This window comes from Saccopteryx leptura, chromosome 6 (assembly GCF_036850995.1).
Source record: "Saccopteryx leptura isolate mSacLep1 chromosome 6, mSacLep1_pri_phased_curated, whole genome shotgun sequence".
NCBI lineage: Eukaryota > Metazoa > Chordata > Mammalia > Chiroptera > Emballonuridae > Saccopteryx > Saccopteryx leptura.
The window spans coordinates 51,393,031-51,410,651 of record NC_089508.1 but is presented as its reverse complement, the minus strand read 5'-3'; the positions used below and the strand labels follow the sequence as shown (position 1 = coordinate 51,410,651).

General features: G+C 38.0%; 1 protein-coding gene across 7 annotated transcripts in view; it reads left to right on the top strand.

Annotated features, from left to right (window-relative positions):
• Nucleotides 1-17,621, top strand: part of MAP2K5 (mitogen-activated protein kinase kinase 5) — a 280,465-nt gene that overhangs the window by 113,690 nt on the left and 149,154 nt on the right. For all 7 annotated transcript variants that reach the window (XR_010746200.1, XR_010746199.1, XM_066342718.1 and 4 more), the window contains exons 12-13: nt 4,451-4,512; nt 11,707-11,755. Coding sequence is in view for 5 of the 7 variants with exons in the window: in XM_066342718.1 (XP_066198815.1) it covers nt 4,451-4,512; nt 11,707-11,755 (111 nt within the window). In the remaining 2 variants the exon portion in view is untranslated. The remainder of the gene's footprint in view (nt 1-4,450; nt 4,513-11,706; nt 11,756-17,621) is intronic.

Sequence of the window (17,621 nt, the reverse complement as noted above, 5' to 3'; positions counted from 1 at the left end):
ATATATGAAATAAACGAAAAAAGTGTTATTTAGTACTGTATTCTTACCTTGGAGACAGACAAGTACGGCTAATGGAGGTGAATGGCAGAGGAGGAGGGAGGGAGGAAGGGATACAGGCACTGTAGACACAGAAACTAAAACTGCACTTTCTTAACACTAAATGTAAAACTAAAGCTGTATTTTCTCTATTTTAAACAAAACTAAAACTGCACTTTCTTAACACTAAATGTAAACTAAAACTGCATTTTCTTTACTTTAAACAAAACTAAAACTGCACTTTCTTTACTTAGAATGAAACCACAAAAACTTAATTGTAAAAAAATGCACTTTCTTAACTTTAAACTTAACCTAAGCTTAACATTACATATTTTCATTTAATCATCACCTGTTTTTGCCTTTTTGGCTATACTTTCAGCACTTTCACTTGCAGAACTTTTGAATAAAAATCTATCCAAAGAAGTTTGCTTTTGTCTGCCTTTTAAAATATTATGGAAATGTGACAAACAAGTGTCATTAAAAAGTGCTGAAGCACGACTAGTTGAAACTTTTTCTGGGTGTTTCTTTTCAGTGAAACTTGAAAGCTTCTCCCACATTGCCAGCATGTCTTTAATTTCACTTGTAAAAATCACTTCCTCTGACTCTACCTCCTCCTCACTACTAATCTCTTGCAGAAGCTCCGTATGTTGCATCATCTGTAGCTCCTTCAACTTCTCAGTTGAGAGTTCCTCCTCATGTTCCTCGACGAGCTTGTTTATGTCACCCCCATCTACCTCCAGACCCATCTACTTTCCAAGGGACACAATCTCCTCCAACATTTCTACCTCAGTTGCAGTCTCTGGTTCGAATCCTTTGAAGTCCCTGTCTGCAACGTCAGGCCATAATTTTTTTCATGCCAAGTTCAAGGTTCTTCTTGTAACCTCTTGCCATGCCAAGTCAATAATGCGTAAACGTATCACAATGTTGTAGTGATCTTTCCAAAACTTTTGAAGGGTTAGATTTGTATTCTCAATCACCTCAAAGCAGCGGCAGAGTAAGTGCTTTGTGTAAAGCTTTTTAAAGTTGGAAATGACCTGCTGATTCATAGACTGCAAGATTGAAGTCGTGTTGGGTGGGAGGTAGAGGACTTTCACGAATTTGAACTCATTGAGAATGTCATCTTCAAGACCAGGTGGGTAGGCTGGAGCATTTTCAAGGATTAGTAATGCTTTCATCGGGAGTATATTTTCTTGAAGATATTTCTTCACTGCAGGATCAAAGACGAGATTTACCCATTCAATAAAAAACTGTGGTGTAACCCATGCCCTAGCATTGGCACGCCACATAACCTAGTTTTTCTTTAAGAATCTGTGAGTCTTGCCTGACCTATGGTGGTGCAGTGGATAAAACATCGACCTGGATATGCTGAGGTCGCCAGTTCGAAACTCTGGGCTTGCCTGATCAAGGCACATATGGGAGTTGATGCTTCCTGCTCCTCCCCCCCCCTTCTCTCTCTCTCTCTCCTTTCTAAAGTGAATAAATAATTAAAAAAAAAAAAGAATCTGTGAGTCTTAAAGGCTCGAGGATTTTTGGAATGATACACTAGCAGTGGCTTTACTGTACAGTCACTGCTAGCATTTTCACACAATGCAAGGGTCAGATGGTCCTTCATGGGTTTATGGCCTGGCAGCTTCTTCTCCTCTGTGGTGATGAAAGTCCTCCAGGGCATTTTTTTCCAAAATAATCCTGTTTCGTCACAGTTGAACACTTGTTGGGGGATGTAACCTCCCTTTGCGATAAGCACAGCAAAACGTGCAATGTACTCCTCAGCTGCCTTAATGTCAGCACTCGCAGCTTCACCATGCCTCACCACCGAGTGCATGCCGGATCTCTTCTTGAAATTTTCAAATCAGCCATGACTTGCCTTAAACATATCTTCTGCTGCCTCTTTTGAGGTTGATGGTTCTTTCTTCTTAAAGTCACAGTAAATAATACGTGCCTTTTCGCATATTACAGTCTCCGTCACTATCTCCTGCCAGCTCTTTCTCTTTCACCCACACCAGCAGAAGCTTCTCCATTTCTTCATGGACATCTGTCCTTAATTGGGACAGAATTGTAGTTCCTTTTGCTGGATTTGCACTTTTGATGGCCTCCTTTTGTTTAAGGGTGGTACAAATTGTAAATGTATTGTGGTCGTACAGCCTTGCCAGTTCAATCACTTGTACACCACACTCACGTTTTTCTATTATTTCTTACTTTACTTCTGTCTACATCATTCTCTTCTTCTTCTCACCACTGTCCTTTACACTCACTTTATTCGACCCCATGATAGCACACACAAAAAAAGTTAGTAAAAAACGCAAAAATGATGCAAGAATGAGTATAGCACACGAGATTCGACTTGATTCTGCAGGTAACACGTGAGAAAGAATGAGATGCTGGTGTTGTGCTGCTGATACAGGACCCGTGCGCCAACGTGCCAACTAGCGACAGCTTCCCGAATCACAACTTGTATCTCAGAATTTTGCTCGTATCTCAAACAAAAATATGGACCGAGTCACAGCTCATATCTTAAAAAATTCGTATGTTGGTCTGCTCGTATCTCAACGTACCACTGTACCAGTTCATTGAAAAGATCAAAGAGGACATAAAATATTTTTTCTATCATACTTTCACTTTTATTGTATCTATAATAGAAATGCTATTTGAGTAAATAAAGATGGTTCAACTCATTGCAGAAGTACGTCTTTTCATTATTTTCCCAGGAGTACCTGGAGCCAAAGCTTAAGTTTTTTATTTATTTATTTTTTTTATTTTAATGGGGTGACATTGATAAATTAGGGTACATATGTTCAGAGAAAACAGCTCTAGGTTATTTTGCCATTTGCTTATGCTGCATTCCCATCACCCAAAGTCCAATTGTCTTTCTTCACCTTCTAACTGGTTTTCTTTGTGCCCCTCCCCTCCCCCATTCCCCTCCCTCTTCTCCCCCTCCCCCCAAAGCTTAAGTTTTAGTCACACCGTGATTTCCCAGCTTCTTGTCAGAATCTGGAAACTACAAGGCAAGGTTACCTAAAGAAGTGACCCTCTTCCTGCTTTAATCAGGATAACTATAAAACTAGTAGCTTTACTTATATTTTTTTACAGGAAAAAGTATTTAATTTTTTTCTCTAATGTTCAGCTTTAGAAAACTTTGACATATAAAAATTTTCTTCTTACAAGATAGACTTAATTGCTTTTCAAAAGAACATATCTCATGCTAATTAATCCCTTGTGAAGTATATTTTTAAACCATCTGATAATAAAGTGGTTAAATATGAAGTTTTAGCCTCTAATAGAAACAAATTACTTCTCAAATATCCTGGGTAATTCTGTCGTAGAGCTGAAGAACTGTACCCCTCCACTTGCTCACAGGTAGGCTATCCCACATTGTTAAAACAGCTCCTCAGTAACCCTCTTTTTAATACGAATAAAGTAGAAGGGTCTTTGTATAGCTTCCTGAAATTAACAAGCATACCAGATTTATACTATCAAGTGAGTATTGATTTCTTTAAAATAGTTACCTAGAAAAGTTATGCAGCTATTTTAGTGATGGTTTGCAGTCTCTTCTGAACCTGCTTTGAGAGCAGCTATACCTATCTAGTGAAATTCGTGGTGATATTTATTTCTTTATTCATTCACTCATTCATTCATCCACCCATCCATCTAAGGGATATTTATTGACTATCTAGTATTTGCTAGTTGTGCTATCTTTTAAGTTGATGAAAATTAAAAACAAACAAGCAAACAGCATGGCACTTGCCTATATTACGTTCACAGTCTAGTGGTTTTGGCTGTTGAACTGATAAAGGTGAAGGGTGTCGGTGAATACCATTTTAGTGAAAAATGTTATGACCTAAGAGATTGAGTTTTCTCATTTATCCCATAAAGTGATTTTCAAAGTGTTATCAAAAGAAAATTAAGAAAAAACAAAAAAACATTTTGAACTAAGATAGTCTTTGTGGAATAGATTTATTGCTTGTCTTGGCACCCAATTTGAATAGTAACATTAGTACTTTGTTTTTATGTGTATTTTGACCTTATAGTCACCAACTTTTGTTTGGTTAATGTGAGAATTTTAAGATAGGATCCTGGTTTACATTTGAGAAAACTGGGAAACAGCAGACAATGTGATTGTCCTGTTGATCTTCAATTTTGTACATGTATTTAAACTCAGCCTGCCCTTGACTAGGTATTTTCAGTATTACTGTGTATGTGCTTAGACACTTGGAAATAAAAAAGAAGTATCCAGTTATGCTTCCTCTGGAAGTGTGATTATGTTATAAATAAAATTGGACAAAAACCAGTTTTACTCCAGACATTTAATGCATGATATAAGATGAGAAAAAAAATTCTCGCAATGAGTGCATAGAGGAAAGTATCAGCGCACTGTTTTAGTTTCATTTGCAGTAACACAAGATGTTTCTCTCTGCAGGGGGATCTTTGGATGTATATAGAAAAATTCCAGAACATGTCCTTGGAAGGATTGCTATAGCAGTGAGTATATGGTTTCAACCTTAAGAAATCTGGGTGATTTCATCTCTAGTCAGTCAAGCCTTACTCTTCTTCTATCCTCAGGCTGCTTTCTTTTCTTTCCTTCAATCCCTGTTGACAGCCGGAACCTTCCTTAACTTCTTACCATTTTTGCACTTTCTTCTTTTCTCCAACCCACTGTAAATACATAGTCACATGACATCCTTCAGGCTTACAGGTATTCTGACCTGTTCTGGTCCTGTTTGCCAGGACCCTAGTGCTCTTGTTGACCGGTGAAATTTCCATGTCTTTCAAAAAGCAAACTGGTTTTCGGACATTTTATAATTATACGCCTATGTATTAGACAATAGTACTTTTAAAGTTTACATTATTAAAATGAATTTATAAGAAATTTTTATTCTTAAAGATTTTTACAGTCTTTTTATGTTCTTGGGTTTTAATTTTCTTCACCCACTACTTCTAGGATTTATTCCTTTTGTGATTAAAAGCAGTTTTTCTATTTTCTGTATTCACCAATAAATTGATAAAATATATCAACTAATTTCAAATTTGGAATAATGTAGGTTAAACAGTGTCTAAGAGACGTCATGGGGTGGTGTAATAGTAAACAATTGCTAAACTAAAGGCACTCTGATATGATAAGCTAAGCAGTTTAATGCAGAACAAAGCAATTATACCATGTACCATTTAATTAAATGGCTGATTTTCACATTCATTATACATCAGGCTGACAACTCAAATCCTTTAATCCAACATAGACACTTATTTAGTTTTAGTTTATTGTAATTCACAACTCTCCTTTTTTCTTTCTAATTATTAGTGTGAACTGCCCAGGGAGATGAGAACTTTCTTTTCTGATGGTATTGCTGTTAAGTAGCTTCTAATCTACATGTTTATGTAGATTAGTTTGGTATGAAATTTGAGTGCTTAAATCACTATTTTAGATGAAAATAAAAATGTTTCATTTCCTCTTTTAATCTCAGAGGGGAATGAATTCTTTGTGGCTTTTGGCAGTTCTTGGCTCTAAAGTTTAATAACACGTATAATAAAGGGCGAGAAAAGGCAAGGATGCCAATTGAAAATGAAAAAACATATGAGTTCTATATACTCAATTATCTGTTGAACTTGGCTAAAATAGGGATCTGACTCCTTCGATAGAGAGGCATGTCTTTTCTGGACCTCATAAATCTCACAAATCTCACCTTCCTCTTGTATGGGGCAGCCACACAAGGCCACTCATTTTTTCAATTCTACTGGAGTGGGAAGCCTATGCAGTGAGTGAAGTCATAGAAAAAAATAATAATAATCCAGTTTCAAGTACAGAGGTAACCTATTGGGTAATTGAAAATATGACAAAAATTATTTTAGTGAAAGGCATTTAAAATAAGTGCTAGCCCAAAGCATTGTTTACATTTTCCCTTACATTTTTAAAAATTAAAAGGGTATTTTTTTTTTCCTTTAGAATGTGTCCAGTTTCTCCAACTTTTATGGCTCATCAGGTCATAGTAATGAAAACTGCCTGTGGCCAGAGTAGAAAAATGCTTTTGATAATTTTGCTCTTCATCTGCCACTTTTTATAAAGTCTGCTGGGGCCTAAGCTTGTGCAATGCCTCCAAAGTGTATTTTTTTAAGGTAATTTAAGTAGGCTACAAACGGGGATAATCCTCTGTTGCAGCTGATAAACACCAGTGGAAGGATTCTACCAGTTACAATAAGACTAGGAATCGGTGGGTTGTGAAGTAAATGTTCTCACAGCTTACCTGGATTCCTGGTATTCTTTTTTTTTTTTTAATTAATTTATTTATTTTTACAGGGACAGAGAGACACTCAGATAAAGGGATAGACAGGGACAGACAGACAGGAAGGGAGAGAGATGAGAAGCATCAATCACCAGTTTTTCGTTGCGACACCTTAGTTGTTCATTGATTGCTCTCTCACACGTGCCATGACCACGGGCCTTCAGCAGACCGAGTAACCCCTTGCTCGAGCCAGTGACCTTGGGTCCAAGCTGGTGAGCTTTTTGCTCAAGCCAGATGAGCCTGGGTCTCAAACCTGGGTCCTTCCGCATCCCACTCCGACACTCTATCCACGGCGCCACCGCCTGGTCAGGCAATTCTCGGTATTCTTGACTCCCTCTCCTCTGGTGTCTCGAAGACAGCTTCAGCATCGTTCCCCTTAGTTCTCTCAGTGAGGCCAAGAGAGCCCATGGGCACTATTTTCAAGTCAGAATCTACAGAATCAGGAGAGAGGAGAGAAATGGGTATACAGTGAATACCTTGTGCCAATCATTGATAAGTGTTTTACATACAAATATCATCATTCAGTCTTTACAGAAACTCTGTAAAGTGTAGATTATTCTACATGTTTTATACATGTATGAGATGAGGTTTAGAAAAGTTAAGTAACTTGCCCAGAGTTGTATAATTGGTCAGTAATAATGTGAACTGAGGGCTGTTGGACTTTAGGCCCCATGTTTTTTCACTCTGCTTTCTCAAGAGAATGAGAAAAAGGAAGAGAAAGGGGTGATAGGGAGAACAAAGTTAAAAAACAAAATAGAGAAGTGTGAATGAGAGAACAGTGGAATAATACATACTATCGCTTTAGATTCTTTTTGTGTCTTAGAACCGTATCTAAGCTGCTCTCCCTCCACAAATTAACCTTATTTTCCAGAGAGCCAAGGTTATTACAGGATGACCCTGTCAGCCGTTATGATATGTTGTTCAAATTTTCTTTTGTAGGATGTATGGTAGGAGAAGATTTTTCCCAGAAAAAGAAATCCACATAAACTGGCTGAATTCAGCCTTCAAGCTTGCTCCATGATATTTATCCACTTTCCATTTGAATTTGGTCTCCTGTAAACAAGAATGCCTGTCTTTCCCTGCCACCTAACACATTTTATTTTTCCTCTCATTTCTGAAGCAGTGACACTGTGTACTCTGTTTTGAGTGCTAGTGTTGATTGAAGTTGTCCCTGAAAGGATGTGTACTTGACATTTCAAGGAGTGAGTGATTGACAGCAGATATAAGTACTTCTAGTGTCAAGGCTTTGTCAAGTTATTGTTGTGAAACCTAGCCTTCTGAATACCAATAATACTTTCTACATTTTCAATCAAACAGATTTTCTACTTCATTCTACCTCGATCCTTATATACTTATAAAGGAAAATGTAGTCTATTTTGACAAAGTTGGAAAAATAATAACTTTTTTGAATTCCTAACAAAATTTGTCATTTCAACAGGTATATAAAATCAGTATTTGCTTTACTTTGTTTCTGCCTGATCATCTGAATATAATGGATTGCCATTTCCTTGTGTGTTTTTTGATATTCCTTTTCTATGAGACCATGCTTAACGTTGAGCTATAATTAATGGGAGGGTTTTCTAATATGTAACTAAGCTTCTAATAGAGAAGTTTAACCCTACTTCTAGAACTCAGAAGATGATTACTTCTATGCTAAATAAGATGACCTTATCTTACTAAGATGACTTTTTTATTATTGTTATTTTTTATGAGCATTTAAGAAAATATTTTTGTCCTGTTTCCTCCTTTTGTGCTAAAGATACTATTACTATTTTTGATATATATTTTTTTTACCATCTTACTGTCCAGAAATGTGTGTGTGTGTGTGTGTGTGTGTGTGTGTGTGTGTGTGTGTGTTTCCAAATTGAGAAGCAGGGAGGGGAGGCAGACAGACAGACTCCTACATGTGCCCGACCAGGATCCACCCGGCATGCCCACCAGGGGGCAATGGTTGACCCCTCTGAGACATTGCTTCACAACAATCGGAGCCAGAGGCCATGGAGCTGTCCTCAGTGCCCGAGCCAACTTTGCTCCAAGGGAGCCTTGGCTGTGGGAGGGGAAGAGAGAGAGAAAGAGAGAAAGAAAGGAGAGGGAGAAGGGTAGAGAAGCAGATGGGAGCTTCTCCTGTGTGCCCTGGCCAGGAATCGAGCCGGGACTTCCACTCGCAGGGCTGACGCTCTACCAGTGAGCCAACCGGCCAGGACTATATGCTTTCTTATAATGCTACTTATTACAAACCCAGGAAGAAATCATTTGCTATAAAAATGCATTCTCTTAAAATAAACAAACATTGTGGAATTGATTATACTGTCTCAGTATCTTTCAGGAGTACTTTCTGCTCTATGAGAACAATTAAAATATGTTAACCTCTGCTCAGCATTAATTGATATAGGTTTTATCTTCTAGGTTTTTACTATTTTGAAATTGGGTTTCTCCCTTTGCATTTCTGTTTTCAATATTCTCTTAGTCTTTCTTGATCAACTAAAACCCCTATATATTTAGCCACCAATCCTCTTTTCATCATTTTTAAGAAATATAGGCCCTAGCCAGTTGGCTCAGTAGTAGACAATCGGTCCACCATAGTACACCTGGTCAGGGCACACAGGAAAAGCAACCATTTGCTTCTTCACCCCTCCCACTCTCCTTTTTCTTTCTTTCTCTCTCTCTCTCTCTCTCTCTCTCTCTCTCTCTCTCCCTTCCCCTTCCCCTTCCCCTTCCCCTTCCCCTTCCCCTTCCCCCTTCCCCTCCCCCCTTCCCCCTTCCCCTTCCCCTTCCCCTTCCCCTTCCCCTTCCCCTTCCCCTTCCCCTTCCCCTTCCCCTTCCCTGAGCTATGACTTGATTACATCAGCTCCGGGCGTTGAGGATGGCTTGTGGAGCCTCTGCCTCTGGTGCCAAAAATAGCTTATTTGCAAGCATGGCACCAAATTTAAAGAGCACTGGCCCCAGACTGGGTTGCCGGGTGGATCCTGGTGGGGTTTGCATGTGGGAATCTGTCTCTATCTCCTCTCCTCTCACTCAGAAAAGAAGAAAAAAATAAAAGAAGTGTAACTCACTCTATTACTTTTCATAATGGTAGCTTTTTTGTTCTTACATTCCTGACCCACCTAAAATTTTCTGTGATAGGTACTTTTAAATTCTTGTAGTAAATTTGAGGGATATAAGTGTTTAGTTATTGTATCTGATAAATAATTGTGAGTAGTCAACCTTGAAATTGGCAAGTCCACACTCATGTGCATATAGTCAATGGGTGTAAAGAAAATGTATGCATCTTCTTTTTCAACAACTTCTATATAAATATTTTTTAAACTTTTTAAAAATGATTAAATTTCCCACATAGAGGGTAGCACTTGTGACCCATGGACTTAGGGTCTTAGAAATATCTTTTTTTCAGTATCTTATTTGACTAATTATTCTAACTGAGGTTGTTAAATTCTGCAATCCAAATCTAATTCGGATGTTTGGGTTGTCTCACTTAATTTCCTTGATATGCTTTTTCAGTATTGACTGCATGATTCCACACTTGATATCTGCATCAGTCAGATGGTCTACTTTCTTCTTTCTTAAATATTATTTAAAACATTTTGGGGAAACCTGTTATTTTCAAATTATTTTAAACTTACAGAAAAGTTGTGAGAATAATACCAAGAATTTCCACAGAGCTTCATTCAGATTCCACAGTTATTAACAGTTAACCTCCTTTGGTTAATATTCTATATATACACAGTTCACACTTGAACAACATGGAGTTTAAGGGCACTAACCACTGCCAGACAAAAACCTGCGTATAACTTAAGTTGGCCCTTCACGTATGTCAAAGCTCAAATGCCGCCTGACCTGTGATGGCTCAGTGGATCATGCATCAACCTGGAATGCTGAGGTTGCCGGTTCAAAACCCTGGGCTTGCCTGGTCAAGGCACATATGGGAGTTGATGCTTCCTGCTTCTCCCCCCTTCTCTCTCTCTCTTCTCTCTCTCTCTCTCTCTCTCTCTCTGCCTCTGTCTCTCTTCTCTAAAATGAATAAATAAAAATAATTAAAAAAAAACACTCAAATGCCAATCAAAAATACCGCATATTTTTTCTTGAAATATTTGAAAATAAGTTGCAGACATCATGACCCTTTACCCCTAACTACTTCGGGTATGAATTTCCTAACAAGAATATTCTCTTAGATTATCACTGTATACTGATCAAAATCAGGAAATTAGCACTGATACATTACTGTTATCTAATCAACAGTCTTTATTCAGATTTTGCCACTTGTCCAGTAATACTCTTATAGACCAGAAGAAAAAAATTTCTGGTTCAGCATTCAGTCTAGAGTTATGCATTGCATTTAGTTGTCATGTCTCCTTAGTCTCTTGTAATCTAGAACAGCGTCTCAGCGTTTGTCTTCACTAACTTTGATATTTTTTAAGGGTACACTGCCCCAATACTTTAATTATATATTCTTACCTTGGCCTGAATGCTTTCTTCTCTTTGGTTCACATCAGTTACTCAAGGCCTAGCACCATGCTAAAGCCGTCCTGACTACTGGCAGGAAAAGTAGTATCTCTTTTTTACCCGTTGCCTTTGTTAGCTAACTTTTTTTTTTTTTTTTTTTTTTTTTTTCATTTTTCTGAAGCTGGAAACAGGGAGAGACAGTCAGACAGACTCCCGCATGCGCCCGACCGGGATCCACCCAGCACGCCCACCATGGGGCGACGCTCTGCCCACCAGGGGGCGATGCTCTGCCCATCCTAGGCATCGCCATATTGCGACCAGAGCCACTCTAGCGCCTGGGGCAGAGGCCAAGGAGCCATCCCCAGCGCCCGGGCCATCTTTGCTCCAATGGAGCCTTGGCTGTGGGAGGGGAAGAGAGAGACAGAGAGGAAAGCGCGGCGGAGGAGTGGAGAAGCAAATGGGCGCTTCTCCTGTGTGCCCTGGCCGGGAATCGAACCCGGGTCCTCCGCACGCTAGGCCGACGCTCTACCGCTGAGCCAACCGGCCAGGGCACTAACTTTTTTTTTTTTAATGTCCCTTTTTGGTCGTAAATGTCATGACTTTAATTTTTTTTTTTCTATACACAAGTAGAGAAAAATTAAAAAATGAGTCTTTGTTCCTTTTTTCCTGTCCCTCTCCACTAAGAACTTAGTAGATGTATTTCCAGGTCATTTTATGCACATACACTTAATTCTTTCAGTTCTCATACCTTATCTTCAGAACGTTGAAAGTTCATTAAAAGAAGGAACCTTAACCTTATACAGGTGGCATCCTCACAGAACCTGGCATGGAAAGGGGAGATGCTTATTGGTTGACAGAGTTTTAAAGAAAGAATTATGGTTGATATGATTATACATTTAAATGTGGAAAGTTCCCTATCAAAAACATCATTGTACTGTTCTTTCTTTCTTAAATTTAGGTTGTTAAAGGCCTTACCTACTTGTGGAGTCTAAAGATTTTACATAGAGGTATGTACTGAGCTTACAAACTTTGATTTAACTTGAGGTGGGGTGGGAGCTCTTCAGATCCTTTGAGTTTTAAAGTGAATAGATCGTGTGATGTTTAAGCCAACTAATATATTTAGTAGTCAAAAAAGATGTTATTTTTCTTATTTTCTCACTCAACTGCTCTGATTTAGATGATAAACTTGGTATTGCATTTTTGTGAATATTTATCAAATATGTAAATAGGTATTTCATAGCATTTGGTAATGACAGTTCTTATTGTTCTTACTTAACTCTGGTTAATACAAAACCTTCATTCACTTCTGTACAATTGCATCCCTTCTTTTTATTAACATTTCAGATATCATCATATACAGTTCCTTAAGAGATTGCTTCACATACCTTGAAAGTGAAACTTTAAATAAGGAATTGATGAAAGCATCAGAAACTAGTCTCCTTGTCTATTAACAGAACATATGAGAAGAATAATTGGATAACTGTTGAATGTTGCAAAAGGAACCTCCCTTTGCATTTTTTAATTTTCCCAAAATGTCTGAATTCATTTGGAACAAGTTATTAAGTGAGAAACAGACTATAACAAAGCAACTTCAGGGCCTAATGTTACTAATAGTACTGTTTAATTTTCCACATCTGCTCAGCCTAGCTTAATGTACATTTGGGGAATGCTACAGCATGCACATTAGATGTGATTAAAGAAAAGTTTTTTTAAAGAAAAGGTATAAACTATGAGAGAGAAAAAACAACTGATGTCTTCAATTGTAGTACCACATCTGTCACTAAGGGTTGTTTTTTTGTTATGGTGATTTTCATATCCTAGTGATTCCAATTTCCTCTTAAATACTCCTTCCTCTTTTGAAGAAGGTATGTTGATTTTGGTAAGTAAGATATCAGTTCAGATCTTAAAGATATTTATACTGATTAAATGGAATCTTACACTAAATTTTTTTTTAAGCCAGTTCACTCTCTTTCTAGAGTGTAATTGGTGCATAACGTAAATGTAGGTAGAGTTAGCATTACTCTTGCTGGGTATGAATAAGCATGTAAACACATCTGGTGGGTGGGAGAAAAATGGAGCATTTTTCACTGCCAAGATGAACAGAAAGAGTACTTAACATGATGCATATGACGTATATTGCTTCTATTCCCTGTATTCCCACCTCCACACACACACCAGCCCATACAGTGGTTATAGCCATTTTCACAGGAATTAACACAGCGGTCAGTTATTGTCATTTAATTGATTTTAATGGACATCTCTTCTTTTTTTGACAAAGGAACTCAAGAAAGTAATCAATTCTCAATAGCAAATTTTTCATTAAAAGGACCTTGTCATGGAAATGCAAATGTTATTATTATTAAAGTGGTTCTTAGCACCATCCTGTACTCTGGACATGCAGCCCAGTTCTGGCTTAGAACAAGTTCTCACTAGCTGTAACTTTCTACTAGGAATCTTAGTAGCATGAAGAACATAGTAGATAGGGAAATGCTATTTAGTTATTCTGCAATTATTTTTATTTTTCTTCTTTAAAATCAGAAATAGATATTGATTGATAGACTGCTAATATTTCCTGTATCCAAATTATTTGGTTTTAGTTTTACTCTTTGTTTTGGAGAAATAATTGAATTTTTCATTTGAAATGGGATCTTGGTAGACATATTTCTAATAGATTTATGTCTGGGCCTAAAATGGAAAGCTAAGGTGTTGGTCAGAGTTTCAGTACAACCACTTTGTAATCTCTGAGGGAAAGTTGACCAGAGCCTCTCAGAGGCAAGTATGCCCTCTTCGCAGCTCTAGAGGCAGCCCAGGCTAAGAGAGGGTGCTCTGGTCAGTGACATAGAAGGGCCTTTCTGGTTTGCCTGATTAAGAACTAGGAGGTTTCATAAAGGAACCTTAAGCCTGTACTTCTTTCTATAGTGTATGCTGGCCAACTCAGTTCCTACAGCAAGTAACCCACTATAAAATGCTCCTAGTTCTGGGAAGAGGGTATCTGCTAGGGGTTGATAGCGGGAAAGTGGTAGTGGGCCAACAAACCCTCTCAAGGGATTTCAGTTTTAAATAAATACCAGTGAGTGAATGGGCAACTGCATTTTGTCTACATGGAAAGACTAATGAATTACAATGCAAATGAATGATTATTCTCTAGTAATTATGGGTACTCAACTATAGAAATAATATGCTGTGGTAATACACCTCATTAAATGTATTTATATGTTTAGCTTTTCAGTTTCATAGTTATTCGTGGAAACTTTTTTACCTTCTGGATTTTTAAAAACATGTGTTTTTATTGAGTGGAATAAGCCAGGTGTCCTTGAAGACTTTTGTAAAGCATTGTAATGAGACATTTATTCTAAATTGAGTAGTGTTAACTTAATATTTTAGAGGTTTTGTTCATATTTAATAACTTAAATTCCATATAAATAAGATTAAGTATGCCTTTTTATTTACCAAAAAGCTATTTCATTTTCTCCTTGATTAAAAAATTGTAGCTTTTTAGATCAGTTCAATCAAGCAATTAAAGATAAGAGCTTTAAGTTCAGCTAAAGCAATTAAATAGGTAATATACTTCTTTTTTTTTTTTCCTTTTTAAGTGAGAAACAGGGAAGCAGATAGACAGACTCCCACATGCACTCCAACTGGGATCCACCCAGCAAACCCCCTACTGGGCGATGTTCTGCCCATCTGGGGCCATTGCTCCGTTGCTCAGCAACTGAGCTATTTTTAACTGAGGCGAAGTCAGGGAGCTATCTTCAACACCAGAGGCCAGCTTACTCCAACCAAGCCATGGCTGCAGGAGGAGAAAAGAGAGAGAGGAAGAAAGAGAAGGGGAAGGGGAAGGGAGGAGCGGAGAAGCAAATGGTCGCTTCTCCTGTGTGCTCTGACTAGGAATTAAACCCAGGACATCTACACTCTGGGCCAATGCTCTACCACTGAGCCATCCAGCCAGGGCCAATATACTTGTGTATACACTTTTGCAACTGGATAAGCTCATTCCTGTTTCTTAAAAGCATATACTACTTACTCATTTTTGCTTTCTCTTAATGAATGATGATGGGAATTATAGCTGAATATGTGTCACATTGTCAGATCAAAGATGGGTGTCCCTTCTGCAGAAAGAGAAGCCTGGGGCGGGAGCCTTGAGAAGACAGTGAGAAAAAGATGGTGAAAGAGAATAATGAGTGATTTAAGCCTCTTCTCCTTTGTCTTTCTTCTCTAAGTACCTGTGTTCCCCTCTGATCTTCATTTTCTTCCCTACCAAATGCTGCTCCTAAAAACCAGGGTCTTGTACTTATGAACACAAATTTTAAAAGATTAAGAAATGGAGATGTATTGATTTACCTAATACAAAAAGAGAACAACCTGTTTCTCACATTTAAATGACTTCCTTGGAATACAGTGTTCCTGTATTTTTAGTTGTTAAATATATATAAAAACAGTATGTTGTGTGATTTATAAAACATAGTTAATGACTTCCAAACATGTTGTTGAAAATCAAGTCTTTCCTATAGTGCATATCCAGTGAGGATTATAGAAGAAAATGAAATCAGAGCACCAAGCAGTGACAAGCTGCCCATTCCATGAGGCTTATTAATCTGGTTCAGGTTAGGTTATTTGATAGTGTATTATGTCAACTGGAAACTTTTTAGAAATTGAGGTACAATAGTTGCCATCATAATGAGTCATCAAATCGTATATTCAATCAGGTTTTACTATTGTTTATTTTGTTCTTTTTAAGAATTGGTTGAGATGGCCTGACCAGGATGTGGCACAGTGGATAGAGTGTCAGACTGGGACACAGAGGGCCCAAGTTTGAAACCCCGAGTTTGCTGGCTTGAGAGTGAGCTCATCCAGCTTGAATGCAGGCTCACCGGCTTGAGTGCAGGGTCACTGGCTTTAGCATGGGACCATAGACATGACCCTGTGGTCACTGGCTTGAGCCCAAAGGTTGCTTGAGCCCAAGGTCGCTGGCTTGAGCAAAGGGTTACTCACTCTGCTGTAGCCCCCTGGTCAAGGCACATATGAGAAAGCAATCAACGAACAACTAAGGAGCCACAACAAAAGAATTGATACTTCTCATCTCTCTCCCTTCCTGTCTGTCTGTCCCTATCTGTCCCCACCCCCGTCTCTCTGTCTCTCTCTGTCACAAAAAAAAAAAATGGTTGAGATGACATATGTGAAAGTGGTTTATAAGCTATCAAGTAATCAGGTATTTTTTCATTATACAGTAACTATGAATTAATGACTTTATCAGTTAATAAGCACAAATCAAGCCAGGGAAATAGTTTATTATACTTTGTATTACTGGGTCAAGAATTATGAAAATCTTTTCTTTAAGATAAACATGTATATATCACATGAGGACATAATTATTACAAATGTTTGAAACTTCCACCAAGATTAAGTACTTTGGGGAAATTATCTTTATTAAAAAAGTATATGTGTTAGCCCTGTAAACATAGCATGTACTGACTGGTTAAAAACAAAGAAAATGAACAGTGAGAACGTGTGTTAGGCCAGACCTGACATTATAGCAAACATCTCAGCTTAACTTCAAAACATACATCACCACTAATGAGGTGAGAGCCCTGCATATTAATAAGCCCACAGCTCTAGTCATAGCCATCATTACCCACATCAAACATAAATACAAGATTAACACCTATGCCATTTCTTTGGAAGATGTGAGAATGCCCTGGCAATAACTCCTCTCTCTTTCCCTGGGGATAAAAAATAGAAATAGCAGGGTAATGAGAATAGAACTTAGATTAAGAAAATAAAATTGGCAATCAAGCTGGGGCAATCTTACACAGATGGAGAAGTTTATAGAAACAAGCAACCTAGATAGTTGGTGTCCCGGGACAGTCTTTGTATTTATGAACCTGGTTAATTTCATTGATTTTTCTCTAATTGGAGAGCTTTGTATTATTTTTTTATACATTAAAAAATGTTTATATTATTATGAAGGCAAATACTGCCCAAATAAATTTGTATTTAAAGAACCTAAGTGTTACAGTTCCCACCATGAATGTCTGAAATTTGATTTTCTACTCCTGGCATTACTTTTTATAAACCTGGCCTCACACACGTTTTCCAGTTGATGCTACATTAAATGCCAAAGCCAGTGTGGTTAGTTCATTCATTCATTTAGCACCTATTTCATATACCTACTATGTGCCAAGTACTGGTCTAAGTACTTGGAGTGCATCAATGTAAAAAACAAAAGATTTCCATAATCATGGAAATAATCTAAGCAGGAGTGGGCCAGGATTGGGGAACAGTCCATAAATAATAAATGTAATAAAGAAGTAAATACATAGTGTATTAGAAGGTGGTTAGTAATATGGGGAAAAGAAAAAGATCAAGTGCAGGAGAGGCAATGCAGTTTGCAGTGTTCACCAGGTAGGCCTCCTAGAGAAGATGAGATTTGAGCATAGCTTTGCAGGAGCAGAGTTGTTCGCCAAGTAGGTATATGGGGGAACAGTAAGAGAGCAAAGACGCCAGGTGAAAGGTTCCTGGAATGTTCATGGAACAGCAAGCAGGCCAGTGTGCCTACAGCCAAGAAGAGTGCAAGGGTAGAATCAGCTATCAGGAACTGTGGCAGTCAGTAATTCAGGTGAGTTACGGAGACTTAGGTAAGGAAGACGGTTGTGAAGATGGTCAGATTCTGGGTATATTTTAATGTAGGGTCAATAGAATGTTTTTTATGAATTACTTGTGGGTTTTAAGAGAAAGAGAAGAGTCAAGATTGCTTGAACTTTAAGCACTTGTTCAGTGTGCTAAAAAGTTTCCTGCTACTTTTTAAAAAATTTTTTTAAGTGAGAGGTTGGTAGATAGAGAGACAGACTCCTGCATGCACCCTGACCAGGATCC